Source organism: Homarus americanus, unplaced genomic scaffold (genome assembly GCF_018991925.1).
Source record: "Homarus americanus isolate GMGI-L3 unplaced genomic scaffold, GMGI_Hamer_2.0 scaffold16712, whole genome shotgun sequence".
Classification (NCBI taxonomy): domain Eukaryota; kingdom Metazoa; phylum Arthropoda; class Malacostraca; order Decapoda; family Nephropidae; genus Homarus; species Homarus americanus.
The window spans coordinates 3175238-3190972 of record NW_024757794.1 but is presented as its reverse complement, the minus strand read 5'-3'; the positions used below and the strand labels follow the sequence as shown (position 1 = coordinate 3190972).

The 15735-nt window shown below is 40.5% G+C and overlaps 1 protein-coding gene across 4 annotated transcripts in view; it reads left to right on the top strand.

The window, feature by feature from the left end:
• The window catches only part of LOC121857809 (ras-specific guanine nucleotide-releasing factor 2-like), a 140549-nt gene that overhangs the window by 121824 nt on the left and 2990 nt on the right, over window positions 1–15735 (top strand). For all 4 annotated transcript variants that reach the window (XM_042354050.1, XM_042354049.1, XM_042354048.1 and 1 more), the window contains 8 exons: window positions 69–142; window positions 308–530; window positions 1566–1745; window positions 1918–2015; window positions 2769–2853; window positions 3166–3294; window positions 3925–3993; window positions 4138–4335. In XM_042354050.1, coding sequence (XP_042209984.1) covers window positions 69–142; window positions 308–530; window positions 1566–1745; window positions 1918–2015; window positions 2769–2853; window positions 3166–3294; window positions 3925–3993; window positions 4138–4335 — 1056 coding nt within the window. The remainder of the gene's footprint in view (window positions 1–68; window positions 143–307; window positions 531–1565; window positions 1746–1917; window positions 2016–2768; window positions 2854–3165; window positions 3295–3924; window positions 3994–4137; window positions 4336–15735) is intronic.

Below are 15735 nucleotides of genomic sequence, written 5' to 3'. Positions count from 1 at the left end.
TTGACGAAAAATATATAATAAGGATCATCATTACAGTATAGCACATTGATGTGCACACTCCATTGCAGGTACCAGACTCCCCCTCACACTCAGTGCCGCGGGTTGGTGTGGTTATCACCTCCTCCAGACAGTCTCAGCGCAGGTGAGTAGCTCCGCACTAGTTCCTTCCCACACTTCATTCCCATCCTCAACGTGAAGTAGTGCTTTAGTAGTGACCTTTGAAGTTATAGGTTGAAGATCTCATTCTCTCTCGTCTCATCCTACTTTATCTTACTTCAATCTGAGGCAATTATTCTTCTACTGACAGGAGCAGTAGTGCATCTGCAGCAGCTGCCTTTGCTGTGGCCACGGCAGGCTCGAGCAACCCCAGGGATATCCCTAAGACGCCTCCCCTGGGCCGCTTCTCCGTGGGTGGGGAGGGGCGCCGCTCCTCTTTCAGGGAACGACCTCGTCAGGAGTCCATCATATGCACCGCCGCCACCATGCGAGTCCTCAATGTGTTGCGCCACTGGGTATCTAAACATTCTCAGGTGAGGTGTTTATATGCGCACTTTTCCCTCCGTGTGCTCGTTCCCTTCTGTACATTTTAGCTCATTAACCCTCCTGCTCCCCAGTTGAACAATAGTAAAAAATGCTGTCAGGGAGTATCAAGCTTAGGACCTTTCCATCCAAGTGTTCGTAAATCGGACTAGAAATATACTTTGTTGCTTGAAAAACAATGACAAAAATAGAAATTGTTCATGAATTAATTTCAGATAATGTAAACTATATAAAAATAAAATAGCTTGTGTGCATGTCAGTCAGTCAGTCAGTTAGCCAGCTAGTACCGTACCCCCAAGACCACGGAATCTAGAGTCCTGAAACTTGAAATATACACTGAGAGGACCCTATGAGTGTACAGCTGGGTATTACATTTTAGACTTGCCTAACTCACCCCCAGCCCCTCCTCGTGCATATATAACAAAGCATTTCCCTCACTGTCGTTGATGTTGTTATACTAATGTTATTACTGCGCTTCAAAAACAAAGGTCTTTAAGTGCGTAACAAGGTTAGTATTTACAATATTCTAAAAAAAAAATATATGAGATAAAACTCTCTGTTGGGTTTCAAAACAACCTCACTGTCATCACCATCTACCGATCCGCAGCAGTGCCAACTTACATAATGCAATAAAAAAAACACGCCATACCTAATCCAATTGTACACAAACCACACTATGTATTTATAAAATCATAATATGACCCAAACATCATTAAAAAACAAGATAAATAACTCTAATATCGATGGAAAACGAAATAAATTTGATATGTTTATGTTAACTTTACATCGTCGAAAACAAACCCGGGAAACGCCGGGTACCCCAGGTAGTACTTAAGTATAATGACTTACTTTTATCTTATACTATTTCGTAATAACTAATTATTTGGCGTGCTAAAGGTACGACTAAAATTTTTAAAATATAGTTCAAATTATTGTTTGTTTAGTGAAATTTACTATTTAGTATGAAGGATAATATGTAAGTTTGATACAGCACTATATATTAAAGTGAATAATTCACCAACCAGGACTTCGACTGTGACCCGCGGTTAAGGAACATGACAATAGAGTTCCTGGAGGACATGGTATGCTGTGCCACGCTACTGCCAGCCGAGCACAAGGCGGCGTCACAGCTGCTGCGGCTCCTCACCAAGGAAGAACCTCCCAACCCACAGGTGGAGCTGGCTACCCTCCTCGCTCCCTCCTCTGTTAGTACTCTCAATACACACTTATATAAATAGATAGATAGGTAGATATTTACAAGCGACCATCTTTTTTTCAATAACTACACAAAATCATTGCCCAGATTTTTAATGGTTATATAATAAAAATATGTACTTTATTTTTCAATGGCTGTTTACAAAATCCTTTCCCTCGTAGACCCCAAGTAAGGAGAGCATCGAGACACTATCGGCTCTTGAAGTTGCAGAACAAATGACATACGTTGACCATCAGATTTTTGTGGCTATTAGAAGCGAGTAAGTATTCCCTCTCTTAATAATATGTCTTTGCTTTAGGAGATGACAGCAATGTAATTAAGATGGTGATGATAATAATTATTAATAATTATAATTCATGGTACACAAGATAGTTTGTTTATTGGTGAGAATTGCTGTATGGATAGTGTTAAAAAGTCATTGTGTGTGTAATAATAATAATAATAATAATAATAATAATAATAATAATAATAATAAACGGTTTATTAATAGAGTTGCAGCCGGTGGCTGAAAATATACAGACTTGCATTTGATTTAGACATAATGATATAATATGTGTGTGTGTGTGTGTGTGTGTGTTGTGGATAGTCTTAGGAGTCATTAACGCGTGTGCGTTCTCTCCTCTACCCCGTGCTTCACCGCCACCACGTGCTTCACTACCATCCCGTGCTTTACCACCACCCCGTATTTTACTACCACCCTGTGAATCTCTACCACCCCGTGCTTCACAACCACCCTGTGAATCTCTACCACCCTATGCTTCACTATCATCCTGTGAATCACTACCGCCCCGTGCTTCACTACCACCCCGTGCTTCACTACCACCCTGCGCTTCACTATCACTCTGTGCTTCACCCTGTGAATCACTACTGCCCCATGCATCACCACCACCTCATGAATCATCACCACCACCCCATTCATCACCATCAACCCATGCTTCACCACCACCCCATGCTTCACCACCACCCCATGCTTCACCACCACCCCATGCTTCACCACCACCCCATGCTTCAGGGAGTTCCTCAAGACCGCCTGGATGAAACCTGACAAGCAAATTAAAGCCCCCAATATTCTCCTCATCACCCGTCGCTTTAACGAGGTTAGTCTCCAATGTTCATTCCTCACTATGTATTTATTTAATTGCTGTTACTCATCATTAAGCAGTTATTTTGCTGGGATGGGGCTGGGAGGTGCTAGGAATATGCTCAACACACCTCCAAGCGAGTTAACTACCTGAGTTGTCGTTTATTTGTATACAGTATTTCTGGCTTTAAACGTTAATATATTTCAATACACATAATAGGTCTTCTTCGACCGATAAAATGCAGTCACTTGAGGTTCTACGGGCAGCCTAGAGATGAGAAATAGATTGTTTTTTCTTTTAACCACTAATCACACTATGGTGAGGCAGGTGTCACGCTTGGTGGCCTCTGAAGTGATCCGCGGCGCTACTCTCGCTTCCCGCACCGCTGTCATCGAGAAGTGGGTCGCCGTCGCTGATATCTGTCGCTGCCTCCACAATTTCAATGGCGTACTCCAGGTGAGCATATTAACACTAAATGCCCTCATTCATATCTAACGTGTCTCTACAAACCTGCATAATAGTTCAGTTTAGTTGATGTGATATATACAACCCAAAAGTCGTGTTGTCTTTGCTATTTTCATGATCGTATGTCCATTATAAGCAATATCTGTAATCCAGGCTTTTGACGATTTTTTTTTTAGTTTGACAATACGAAACTGTTAGTTCAGTTCATCAGAGTGAAAGATTTACTAATATTCGCAAAATTGCAGAGAAATAATTGCCTGGCCTTTTGAAAACACGTCGGATTTTCATCATTGACTTGAACCCATGAAGTACATTTAACACATGAATTCATTCTAAAAAATAATGACTAGTACACGAGGCTTAATTCTGCAACCAAGTTCAGGGTATTGGCATTAATGATATAACTCTTGCTAAAGAGTGAGAGAAACTTCAAATAATGACGTACTCTAAACTTACTATCAACTACTTTACTGTATATTATTATATTAATGCATGTCACTGTTTACAAAATTTACCTCATAGAGATGTATCGCCTTTTCTTTATCATAAATAAACTTCCACTCACGATCAAGTCACTGCCTCAGCCAAGAGGTGCATGAACTAACACTGAATATCCCCCAGGTGTGCGCTGCCTTCCAGAATTCATCTGTATTTCGCTTGAAGAAAACATGGGAGAAAGTCTCAAAGACGGTGAGTGAAGAATGAGTGGTGATGTGTGAAGACAAGCCAGTACAGCGATCAGCACTGGTTGATAATGGTTATCCCTAAATCACAGACATTTAATATATTTTTTTGCTAAATACTTTGAGTCATAAATAGAGTGGTTCCTTACAGACACGTCAGACCCTGGAGAAGCTGCAAGCGCTGGTGTCATCGGATGGAAGGTTCCGTAGCCTGCGTGACGCCCTCCACCGCTGTGACCCGCCCTGCATCCCTTACCTGGGCATATACCTTACCGACCTTTCCTTCATCGAGGAAGGCACACCCAATTTTACAGATGAGGGCCTTCTTAACTTTTCTAAGATGAGGATGGTAAGTATCATTGTCATCGCTATAACTGACCTAAAGTTCTAGTAAGCACACACACACACACACACACACACACACACACACACACATATATATATATATATATATATATATATATATATATATATATATATATATATATATATATATATATATATATATATATATATATATCCGGTCCGAATCTATCTCACTTGACTTGGGGTTTTTATTATTAGTGGGTGGTAATGCAGTGGAAGCGCCCCTTGGAGAAAAACCCGAACCAGCACAAACACACTTAAATTAAAACAATTGATTCTCCGTGACCCGTGGAAAGATAGCACCTGTGATTGGGGTGAATGAGACGCACTGTAAAATTTGACACTTCTATTCCCTCCAACACTACAGCCACAAAACAATAATGGTACACCAACATATGCACACCTCTTAGCCTGGCTTAAAACACTACACTGGGGAACAAAAGTTATACATGATATCAAAATAGGTAGAAAATATAAAATGCCTTATGAACACTACTACTTACACCAGAATGAGGAGCTCATCTGAAAACAGTTCCTCATTATCTCACATCCCTTAGTGACACATAGTCATTAGAAAACATTACAGTCAAGCTATTAAGAAATGTTGCTTACACATAAGAACAGGCCTTAAGGGCATTCAACCAAATAATATCAATCACTGAGAAAATGGTATAAAAAATATTAAGAAATTATTAACCACACACATGGATCAATCATAGCCTGTCTGGGGTGACACACAACTACTACAATCCTAATTGCCCAATAACCCGAAAGGTGTAACTACTAACCTGCCAAGGAGGCCGGCATATACTGTACAGGAAACCCGAGAAAATCACTCATGACTCATCAGGCAGGCGGGGGCTCTGCTGTGTTTTATCAGTAATTCCTCTAGAACTCAGGAGTCATAAATGTTTTTCTCCATCAATACCTGTAAAACATGCTCCTTAGTCTCACACATGGGTCCCGAATGCACCCGTATTTTCTTAAGGCACTAACAAGCCCTTTACAACTTTTTATAGGAATTCTTACGTCTCACGTGTGAAAATCAACCATGAGGAGCGTTGTTCTCACACATGGACTTGGGAAATTTTAAACACCTTACCACCCTTTCCCTTAACATGCATCACACAAGCTCAGAACACACCCATACTGGGAAGAGGAAATGTCTCTACGTATCCACTAGACTCCTGGTCTCAGTGTGTGACCGTTCATTCACTCAGACTGCCTCAGTTTACACTCAGTACATCCATGAACAGGAAGAGAGTGACTGAAAGCCGATGAGCTCTGTCCAGCTGGGGGAAGGATTCAATTTTCCCGTTCTGTAACAAAATTTTCAGACTGACCGAAGACACATGGTGTTGTGAACCCAAGTGGGAAGAACTGATCAACCAATGCTGATGCTGGTCCCACATAGTTTAGTTGTCGGGGGCACTCGTTCACTCGAGAGGTCCCAGCTAAAACCTTGCTAACCGGTGACAAGCCTGCTCCGATCGTTCCAATCGCCAATCATCAATCGTCAAACGGCAGTCGTCAAACGGTAGTCATCAATCACAGTCAAGTGGGTTTTGCCAAAACCCTGCAATGACCTCTCTGTTAGCTATTGTTAACCTCTATCTCTGCCCCATCTAAACCCCGTCTGAGATCGAATAAACTTACTTGTAATACTGAAATGTCGTAACACAGAGACCAGACCACGTGACCGTTTCGTCCTGTCTGGATGCGCAGATCGTCCTGTCTGTTTGAACGCTCCTGTGCGACTGAGGATCGGCCAACCTCGTGTTTTCCCAAGGCGGTAGCCTTGTGTTGGTCACACAATATATATATATATATATATATATATATATATATATATATATATATATATATATATATATATATATATATATATATATTAGTTCTTGACTTGATAAGTGGCAGGCTGAAGTAAACACTTTGTTGGTTTTGTTTTATTGTACAAAACTATAGTTTCACAGGTACTGAGCTCAGTTGAGAGTATATTATACCTTCTCTGCTGAGGTAAATGTCTTAGTACACTTTTATAAGAGAGCACTTAAGTGAGATGTTCACTGGGTAACAGGTGATATGATAGTCTCTCTCTCACGCGCATCCTGTCAGGCGGGCCTTGCAGGATACGCGTCAGGTTGTTGTTGTTGAGAGGCGCTGACCCAGCTTGACCTCGCTCACCAATTCATGCATACACATCGGTGAATGACTTGGTGAATAAATGAGTAATATACATTTGGGTAAATATTTCTATAATACAAATTGTGCTGTTACACCGCTCGGTCACCTACAACCGATGTCCTCACGGATTAAAACCTAGGTGTACCTAACCTTGTTACAAAAAGGTGTGCTTAGCTAAACTTTTTCGTCGTTTATATGTTTTTGCAATTCCTTCCGGAAAGTTTTCTTAGAAACTATTGTGTACTTAGAAGAAATCTTCCTGTAACAAATTATCATAACAATCAAGGAACTGATAAATATGGTAGGTATAATAAAACCAGGTAGGATTATACCGGAAGATAAGTATAAAGGAAGAGAATCCTGTAAGTCAGGAAACTGTGCCTCATTAATATAAGATAGGAGGTTAAGCTTATCAGAAACAATGTGGAGATTACTGAAACTTATTGGGGCCTATTTAAGGGAATTGGTATGGGAATCAGCTCAGAAGTAATGTTTGTGACAAATGCAAGTTGATGACGAGTAGGCAAGGTTGTGATTGCATTACTGCTAATGTCACAATAGTCTGGTGCAATATGATAACCTTCTATCATTAAATGTTTACCTACATCCTGACATATAAGTATCACTCTGGTTTGATTCAGGAAAAAGAAATATTGCACATTATTGACATGTGCGTGAAACACTAACCTATGTGGTATTGGAGTGTATACACATTGTTGTAGAGCTGTAGAGGCATTAGTTTGTAACAGAGCTAATTCACATGAAGCCTCCGCGGCCCGAGTGAATGCGAAAGCACACGCCGGACAAACATGCAGATGCAAATATGTTTATTTACAATGATTTAGGACTTCATGCTTAGCCACAGCAACTAATGAAAAATCCTCTGATACTACTATTAGTTCAGTTTGTTTGTTCAGAATTAATATTCCCTCATTCGCTTTTAGTGGAAATGGTTCCAAATGCCACGCATTAATTTTTTATTTTATTTTATTTTAGTGGAATGTGTATTAGTATTTCCCTGTGTATTAATGTTGCTTCTAATAAGGGATAATAATATTCCACTTCATGCTCCTGAAAGATAGGAGTTAGATGATAATTAGTTTCAGATATATGCAACGCGGCAATTAGTTGATGGACTGTGCAATGGCCCTATTTTGTTTCCAAACCGCGTCTGAAACTGCACTCATTTTATTTCCTAGTTTGGCCACATCTTCGGCGGTTGCCGCACCAAACAAGGTATTACTTATTAAACCTACAAAATTAAACAGACCACGTTTTTGACGCCGCTGAGAATGTACATTTTTCCCGATGTCTTCAGGAGATACAGGGAGCTTTCCCTCGAAATGCCTTACTCGTTTGAGTAAACTGTTCATTCGGTCGTGTTGAAGGGAGATGGTCTGACGGATTGTTGTAGAGAATGTAGATTGTTGTCCGAGATCTTACAAGGTTTGCATAGCTGTTTCATGGAGCTTGTATTTGATAGTTACAAACGTCTTGTACTACTAATACTTTGCCTAGTTGGGCAACTAAGGCTCAGGGTTTGACGACGTCTGCTGGGGAGGTGGCTGTTGTCACCACACTCCAGACCAACAGAAGTAGTGATTAACGATTTGTGGTTGCTGATCGTAGTTTTTGATGATATGTATTGTCTATCGTTATATTTTGTTGAGCAACTGATGTAGTTGAAGTAGGATGTACTTGACTGACATTAGGAGTCCCTACTAAATCTCTGCTGTCTTTTTCATTCTATCTACATGTACTATATCTGTAACATTTGACGTTGGCTCAACAACTTGGAATTTGTTTCCATGTTCTTTCGCTCTAATCACGTATGGACCTGTAAATTTAAGCGAGAGCTTTGATATGCGTTCCGGCTTTTTTATCATTACTTTGTCTCCTATCTCTAATTTTAAAGGCTTAGCTTTTTTTATGTTGCTTGCAGATCATTTCAGCACGTGAGGCTGCTAAGTGTTTTCGTACTTTTCTATGGATGCTCGTGAAAACATTGATTTGTTTCTTGGCATAGTCATCCAGGTTGTACACAGGTTTTGGAATTCCTGTTAGCAAATCATATGGTAAGCATTTATCGGTACCGTAAATTATGTAGTATGGCGATTTGCCTGTAAAGCTATTTATAGGTCCATTGATGGATGCTGCAACCTGTGGAAGCCAGTCCTCCTACGAACTATGCATTGGATTCACCACATGTCGGAGAATCTCAAGAATTTTTTTATTCGCACGCTCGACCAACCCATTTGAAGATGGATGGTAGGCGGTTGTGGAGGTTTGTGCAATGTCATATTGTTGACATATAGCAGGTAAGAGTTGATTCTTAAATTCTGCCCCATTATCCGAGAGTATCACCCTAGGTGTAGAGAAAGGACAGATTAGATGAGTGACTAATGCATGAGCCACTGATTCGGCGGACTTGTTCAGCAATGATGCGAGTACCACAAATCTGTAAAAATGGTCAACGCAGACAAGTACGTAACTCGAGCCTTGATGGCTTTTTGGTAGTTGCAATGAATCGATCGCAACTGTATCCCATGGACGTTCTGGTGTCGGGTATTCTAAGATTAGAGCGGAATCCAATGTTGTTCCCTTGTGTTTTGCACAAGATAAACATTTAGCAATGTGATGCTCGATGTCGATCCTCTTGGATTTCCAATAATATTTTTGTCTTATTTTTGTTAGACATCTATCTCGCCCTGGATGCCCAGCTTGGGGTGCATCATGGAAGAGGGTGAGAATATTTTCCTTTAATGATGTAGGAATAACAATTTGAGAGATTGACTCTTGTTGTGTTTTCACAGAGCGATATAATATGTCATGCCGCAGCTCAAACTGTGAGAGTGGTAGAGGTAATTTGGGCAAATTTACCTCATCTCCCGATTCTAAGACATATATAACCTTGGACCATAATGGATCCTGTAACTGATCCGTCCTTAATTGTGACAGGGTGAACGTAGGTAGTGGCGTGACAGGAGCTATGTGTCTAGATAGCGAATCAGCTACCACGTTCGCACGGCCCGGCAAATACTTGAAGTCGGGTGCGAACTCCTGTATGATCAGATACCAGCGCGCTAAACGCCCTGATAAATTCTTCCCATTAAATAGTTCTGTCACGGCTACATGATCTGTGTGGACTGTGATCGGATATCCCAAAATGAGATCCCGAAAATGCTTGAGAGCCCACACTACAGCTAATGCTTCTAAGTGAGTAGCTGAATAACGTGTTTCTGCATCGTTGAGGGTGCGACTGGCGTATGCTATTACCCGCCATTTTCCTCGATGATCAGTTTGCATGAGCACTGCCCCTAAACCTAGGCCCGAGGCATCAGTACACATGGTAAATGGTTTTGTGTAGTCCGGAAAGGCTAACACTGGAGCTTTCGTTAAGGCGCTCTTGAGGGCATTAAAATTGTCCTCTTGTTCCTTATTCCATGTAAACTCCACATCCTTTTTGAGGAGTTTAGTGAGTGGTGATGCTAACTTGGCATAACCTTCAGTGAAAGAACGGTAGTATCCTGATGATCCTAGGAAACTACGAAGTTGATCTACGTTCTTGGGACAAGGGAATTGTTTCACCGCCTTTACCTTGCAATCTATTGTGTGTATACCATTGTCATCCACTACGTGACCAAGAAATTGGATTCTGGATTTGAGAAAGTTACATTTGGAAAGTTTCTTTAGATGACTTTGTAATTCTTTAATTACTATGATAAGATCATCTAGATAGGCATAGACTGTGTTACCTATCATTCCAGCAAACAAGGTGTTTATCATTCTTTGGAATGTTAGCGACGCATTTCTTAGACCAAATGGCATTCTTAAGAATTCGAAATGTCCCATAGGTGTGCTGAACGCAGTTATTTCGCGGGAATCCTCAGGTAAGGGAATTTGCCAGTACCTGCTAAGTAAATCTAAGTTGCTGAAGACTGCGTTGTCTTTTCCTAGTGACTGTAGTAAGTCAGTTAGGACAGGCATTGGGAACCTGTCTGGTACAGTTACCTGGTTGACTCATCGAAAATCTATGACTGGTCTCCATCCTCCATCTTTGTTGGGAACTAAAAATAAAGGTGAGTTCCATGGTGATGAGGAAGGTTGGATCACCTTTTGGTCCACCATGTCTTGTACTACCTGCTGGACTACCGCTCTTCTGCTGTGGAGTAGCCTATATGCTGGGATGTAGATTGGGTGGCAGATAAAGCCTGGTCCCGATGCATATCCCGAAGGTTTGCTAACAGACACAGTAAGACCTGCCTATTAGTTGGCAGTTTGCAGCCCTTTATTTCCTTTTCTTCTTCTTGGGGTACGGTGCCCAATAACATTCTGACATACTCATCATCTAGCCGTGTATCCATGATTAAATTCTTTATTCACAACATCAAATCACTGTCAAGGGAAAAGAAAAGAACATTATTAAAATTAAATGCAATAAAATAATACGTGGAAAAGTTGTGGGTCAGCGTTCCAGACCCGGAAATGAAATTATGATAAAATGTGCTATTTTCACACTTATTTATGAAGTTCATAAGCTGAAATAGCAATACTTGCTGGTACGACGGTGCTAGCTCAGACATGCACCGATCTCCAAGAAAATTTACAGGGGTGTTTCCTAGATAAATACACAACACTAAAACTTTGAACAGCATTGTAGGACCATTTTTTATACTTTTGGAGGGCAACGGTCACACCCTAATATATATATATATTATATATATAAATATATATGTATATATATATATATATATATATATATATATATATATATATATATATATATATATATATATATATATATATATATATATATATATATATATATATATATACTCTTTGTAAGTAGAGGACGTATTTCTTCAATGTGTTTATCTATATATCTTTATATTGACTACATGTGAAGACTTCTTGAAGTTCACTTGTGTTTGTGTAGTTTATAAAATAATGATTGTTTGTGAACTACCTGAGTGGAGAGTGCGTAGAACCTCGCGCTGGCTATGACGTCAGGAGTTGATGACGTCCTTCTCAGGGAGGGATGATGTCACGTCATACTGCAATCCACCTGGGTCTTGCGGCGGTCAGCTCGGGGCTGATTTGGGTCATGCGGCGGTCAGCTCGGGGCTGATGTGGGTCTTGCGGCGGTCAGCTCGGGGCTGATCTGGGTCTTGCGGCTGTCAGCTCGGGGCTGATCTGGGGCTGACCTCTGGGTTGGAGCGATCGGCCTGGGGGCTGATTTGGGGCTGAACTCTTGGTTGGTGCGATCACCCTGGGGGCTGATCTGGGGTTGTCCTCTGTTGCACACCGACGAGTCTTGATTGTTTAAGCAAGAGATTGTTTGATTGTCTAGAACCACTTTGACAACCTTGCTAAACTCGGGTGATGTAGTGTTAGCTGGTAGTAATCTCAGCCCACACTCAGGTAGGCTCGGCTGCTCTCGGCTCCAGTCGGGGGTGACCTTCAGTAGTATGTGTCACTGAGGATTTGACTGCTAAGTTTGCAATCAACATAAGAACATAAGAATGGAGGAAACTGCAGCGGGCCTATTGGCCCATACTGGGCAGTCCCGTTTACACCCAACCCCTATTGCTCATATAAGCATCCAACCTATGTTTGAAGCTATTCAGCGTATTCGAGTTAATGATGATATTTGGTAACTTGTTCCATTCATCCACTACTCTGTTTCCAAACCAGTGTTTACCGATTTCACGCCTAAATCTAAATTTATCTAATTTAAAACCATTGTTACGAGTTCGCTCCTGGTTGGATAGTTTGAGTACCTTTGTAATGTCCCCTTTGTTTAGCCCTGCCTTCCATTTATACACCTCTATCATGTCGCCCCTCACTCTACGTCTCTCGAGGGAGTGCAAATTAAGATGCTTTAACCTGTCTCTATACTCAAGGTTCCTAATGCCCGGGATTAGTCTTGTCATTCTCCTCTGAATTCTTTCCAAGGATTCTATATCCATTCTGTAATACGGTGACCAGAACTGAACTGCATAGTCCAGGTGTGGTCTCACAAGAGCAAGATACAGTTTTAGGATGACCTGGCTAGTCTTGTAACTAACACTCCTTTGTATGAACCCAAGTACTTTATTAGCCTTGTTACTAGCAAAAACACATTGTTTACTTGGCTTAAGGTTCCTACTTATCATTACTCCTAAATCTCTCTCGCAGTCGGATTTCTCTATGGCATCGTTGTTCATCTGGTATCTGGTTTCCCTGTTTACATCTCCTATACTGAGTACTTTGCATTTGTCCACGTTGAATTTCATCTGACATTTTTCAGACCATTCAAAAAATTTGTTTAGATCTTCCTGTAGTTTTGCTGAGTCCTCGTCAGATTTAATAACACGTCCTATTTTAGTGTCATCAGCAAATTTACTTATGTTGCTGTCTATGCCGATATCTATGTCGTTTATGTATATAATAAATAATAATGGTCCAAGTACTGAGCCTTGGGGAACTCCACTTGTGACATTGCCCCAATGGGACTTAGTGCCGTTAATGCTCACTCTCTGTTTCCTGTCCTGTAACCATGCCCTAATCCATTTAAGGATGTCACCTTTGATGCCATGTGCTTCTACCTTTCTAATTAGTCTTTCGTGGGGGACTCTGTCGAAGGCTTTGCTAAAGTCGAGATATACCACATCATAATTGTGCCCCTCGTCCACCGATTCGAAAACTGATGAAAAGAATGTTAATAGATTAGTTAGGCAAGAACGTCCGCTTGTGAAGCCATGCTGGGAATCATTGATCAATCTGTGCTTCTCCAGGTGATTTCGAATAGAGTTTGAGATGATTGCTTCCAGTAATTTGCCTACTATTGATGTTAGACTGATTGGGCGGTAGTTAGAGGATAGTGATCTATCCCCCTTCTTGAAAATCGGTATTACATTCGCTATCCTCCAGGATTCTGGTACTACACCTGTTTTTAAGGACATGTTAAACAACTTTGCTAAGGGCATACTAAGCTCTTCCTTACATTCCTTTAATACTCTGGCAAATATCTCATCGGGACCAGGTGACTTATTAGGCTTTAGTTTGTCTATTTGCTTATTAACATCGTTACTAGTCACTACTATCTCACTTAATTTGTTTTCTTCACTATCTCTGAATAGAGTCGGTGCCTCGGGATCATGTTTAAATTTTCGGTGGTGAAAACTGTTGAAAAATATTTATTCAAATTATTGCTCATTTCTCTGTTGTTATCAGTGAGCTCGCCGGTGTTTGACCGTATTGGTCCAATCTTTTCTCGTGTTTTAGTTTGATACATTTGGTAGAATCCTTTGGGGTTTGTCTTCGCCTCCCTTGCTATCCTTACCTCATTATTCCTCTTTGCTTTCCTTATCTCGGTTTTAACCCTACTCGCCAATACCCTATAATAGTCCCAGAGGTGAATTTCGTCACGATTTATCCTTCTACCTATAGCCTTCCTTTGGCCAATGATGTTCCTTAAATAATTATTAATCCATTTAGGGTCATTGTTGTCTGATCTGAGTTTTTTGTATGGTATGTTCTGCCTTTGTACATTAAGTAACTCACTATTTAAATTGTCGTGGAACTCGGCAATCTCAGATCTCGTTATCAGGTCCGTGTCATCTGACAGGTTCACGGCCAAGCGCGACACCCCCTCTCTCAGCTGCCTCTTTAAACTGTCAAAGTTCGCCCTTCTGAAATCTGGTACTTTAGTGGAATTTTCCTTACGTCTGCCCTGAAAATCTAACTGGAATCTAATTTCTTTGTGATCCTTGTTTGCAAATTCGTTCCCTACCTCGACCCTGCTAATGAGGTTTTCTCTGTTTGACAGAACTAAATCGAGTATATTATTACCCCGTGTGGGTTCAGTTATATGTTGACTTAGAAAACAGTCCTGGATAGTCTCGAGAAAATCCTCTGATTCTGAGTTACCTGTAAGGTCAGTCCAATCTATTTGGCCAAGGTTAAAGTCGCCTACTATACAGACTTTGTTGTGTATGGAAGCCCTGCGCATTTCATCCCAGATAAGTCTCTCATTGACTCTATCAAGATTGGGAGGTCTATATATTACTCCTGTGATTAATTTTTCTCTACCGTCGATTAATTCTATCCAAATTGTTTCTGTATTCCGCTCAGTTTTTATTTCCTTATTTATTTGACACTTCAGATTATCCCTAACATAGATTGCTACTCCGCCTCCTTTCCTGGTCTGCCTATCGGTATGGAACAGTTTGTAACCCGCAATTTGGTATTCGACTTGTAACTCACGTGTGTCTAGGTTGATCCATGTTTCAGTGAATGCAATTATATCGATTTTTTCGGTACATACCAAGGCCTTAATATCATCCATTTTGTTTCTCATACTTCTATCTTTTATAGTGTTTTTGTTACCACTGTGTCTCTATGTATATGTTTTGCAAGTGTTTATAGCCACTGTCCACTTAAATTTCTTGTAATTGCTTGTTTGCTGCTCATTCACTTAGGGTGCCACTTAAGTCACTAGAATCACTTGAAGTAATGCCCACACACAACGCTTCCGTGACGCCTGCACCACTCCACGACCCCCTGACGGAGACACGATGATCCTCCCCATACTGGCCAGATATTATGTAAATATGTGTTAAAGGAATATCCTTTCTTCCTTAGGCTTTTGTAAGTCCCTTTATAATATTTATACTGTATATACTTGTCACACTTGCCAGATGCTTCTGGTGTTATTGTACAGGGGTACCTAGTGACAGCACTAGGATCCCACTTCCTCTATCAAGGAATAAACAATTGAAATTGAAATGAAATTGAAGTCATGTTTGTTTCTGAGTGTTTGACCGAGTCTTCTTCTAATCCGTCTCACCTCTTGCCACATGTGTTGGTCACAAAAAAAAAAAAAAAAAAAATATATATATATATATATATATATATATATATATATATATATATATATATATATATATATATATATATATATATATATATATATATATATATATTAGTTCTTGACTTGATAAGTGGCAGGCTGAAGTAAACACTTTGTTGGTTTTGTTTTATTGTACAAAACTATAGTTTCACAGGTACTGAGCTCAGTTGAGAGTATATTATACCTTCTCTGCTGAGGTAAATGTCTTAGTACACTTTTATAAGAGAGCACTTAAGTGAGATGTTCACTGGGTAACAGGTGATATGATAGTCTCTCTCTCACGCGCATCCTGTCAGGCGGGCCTTG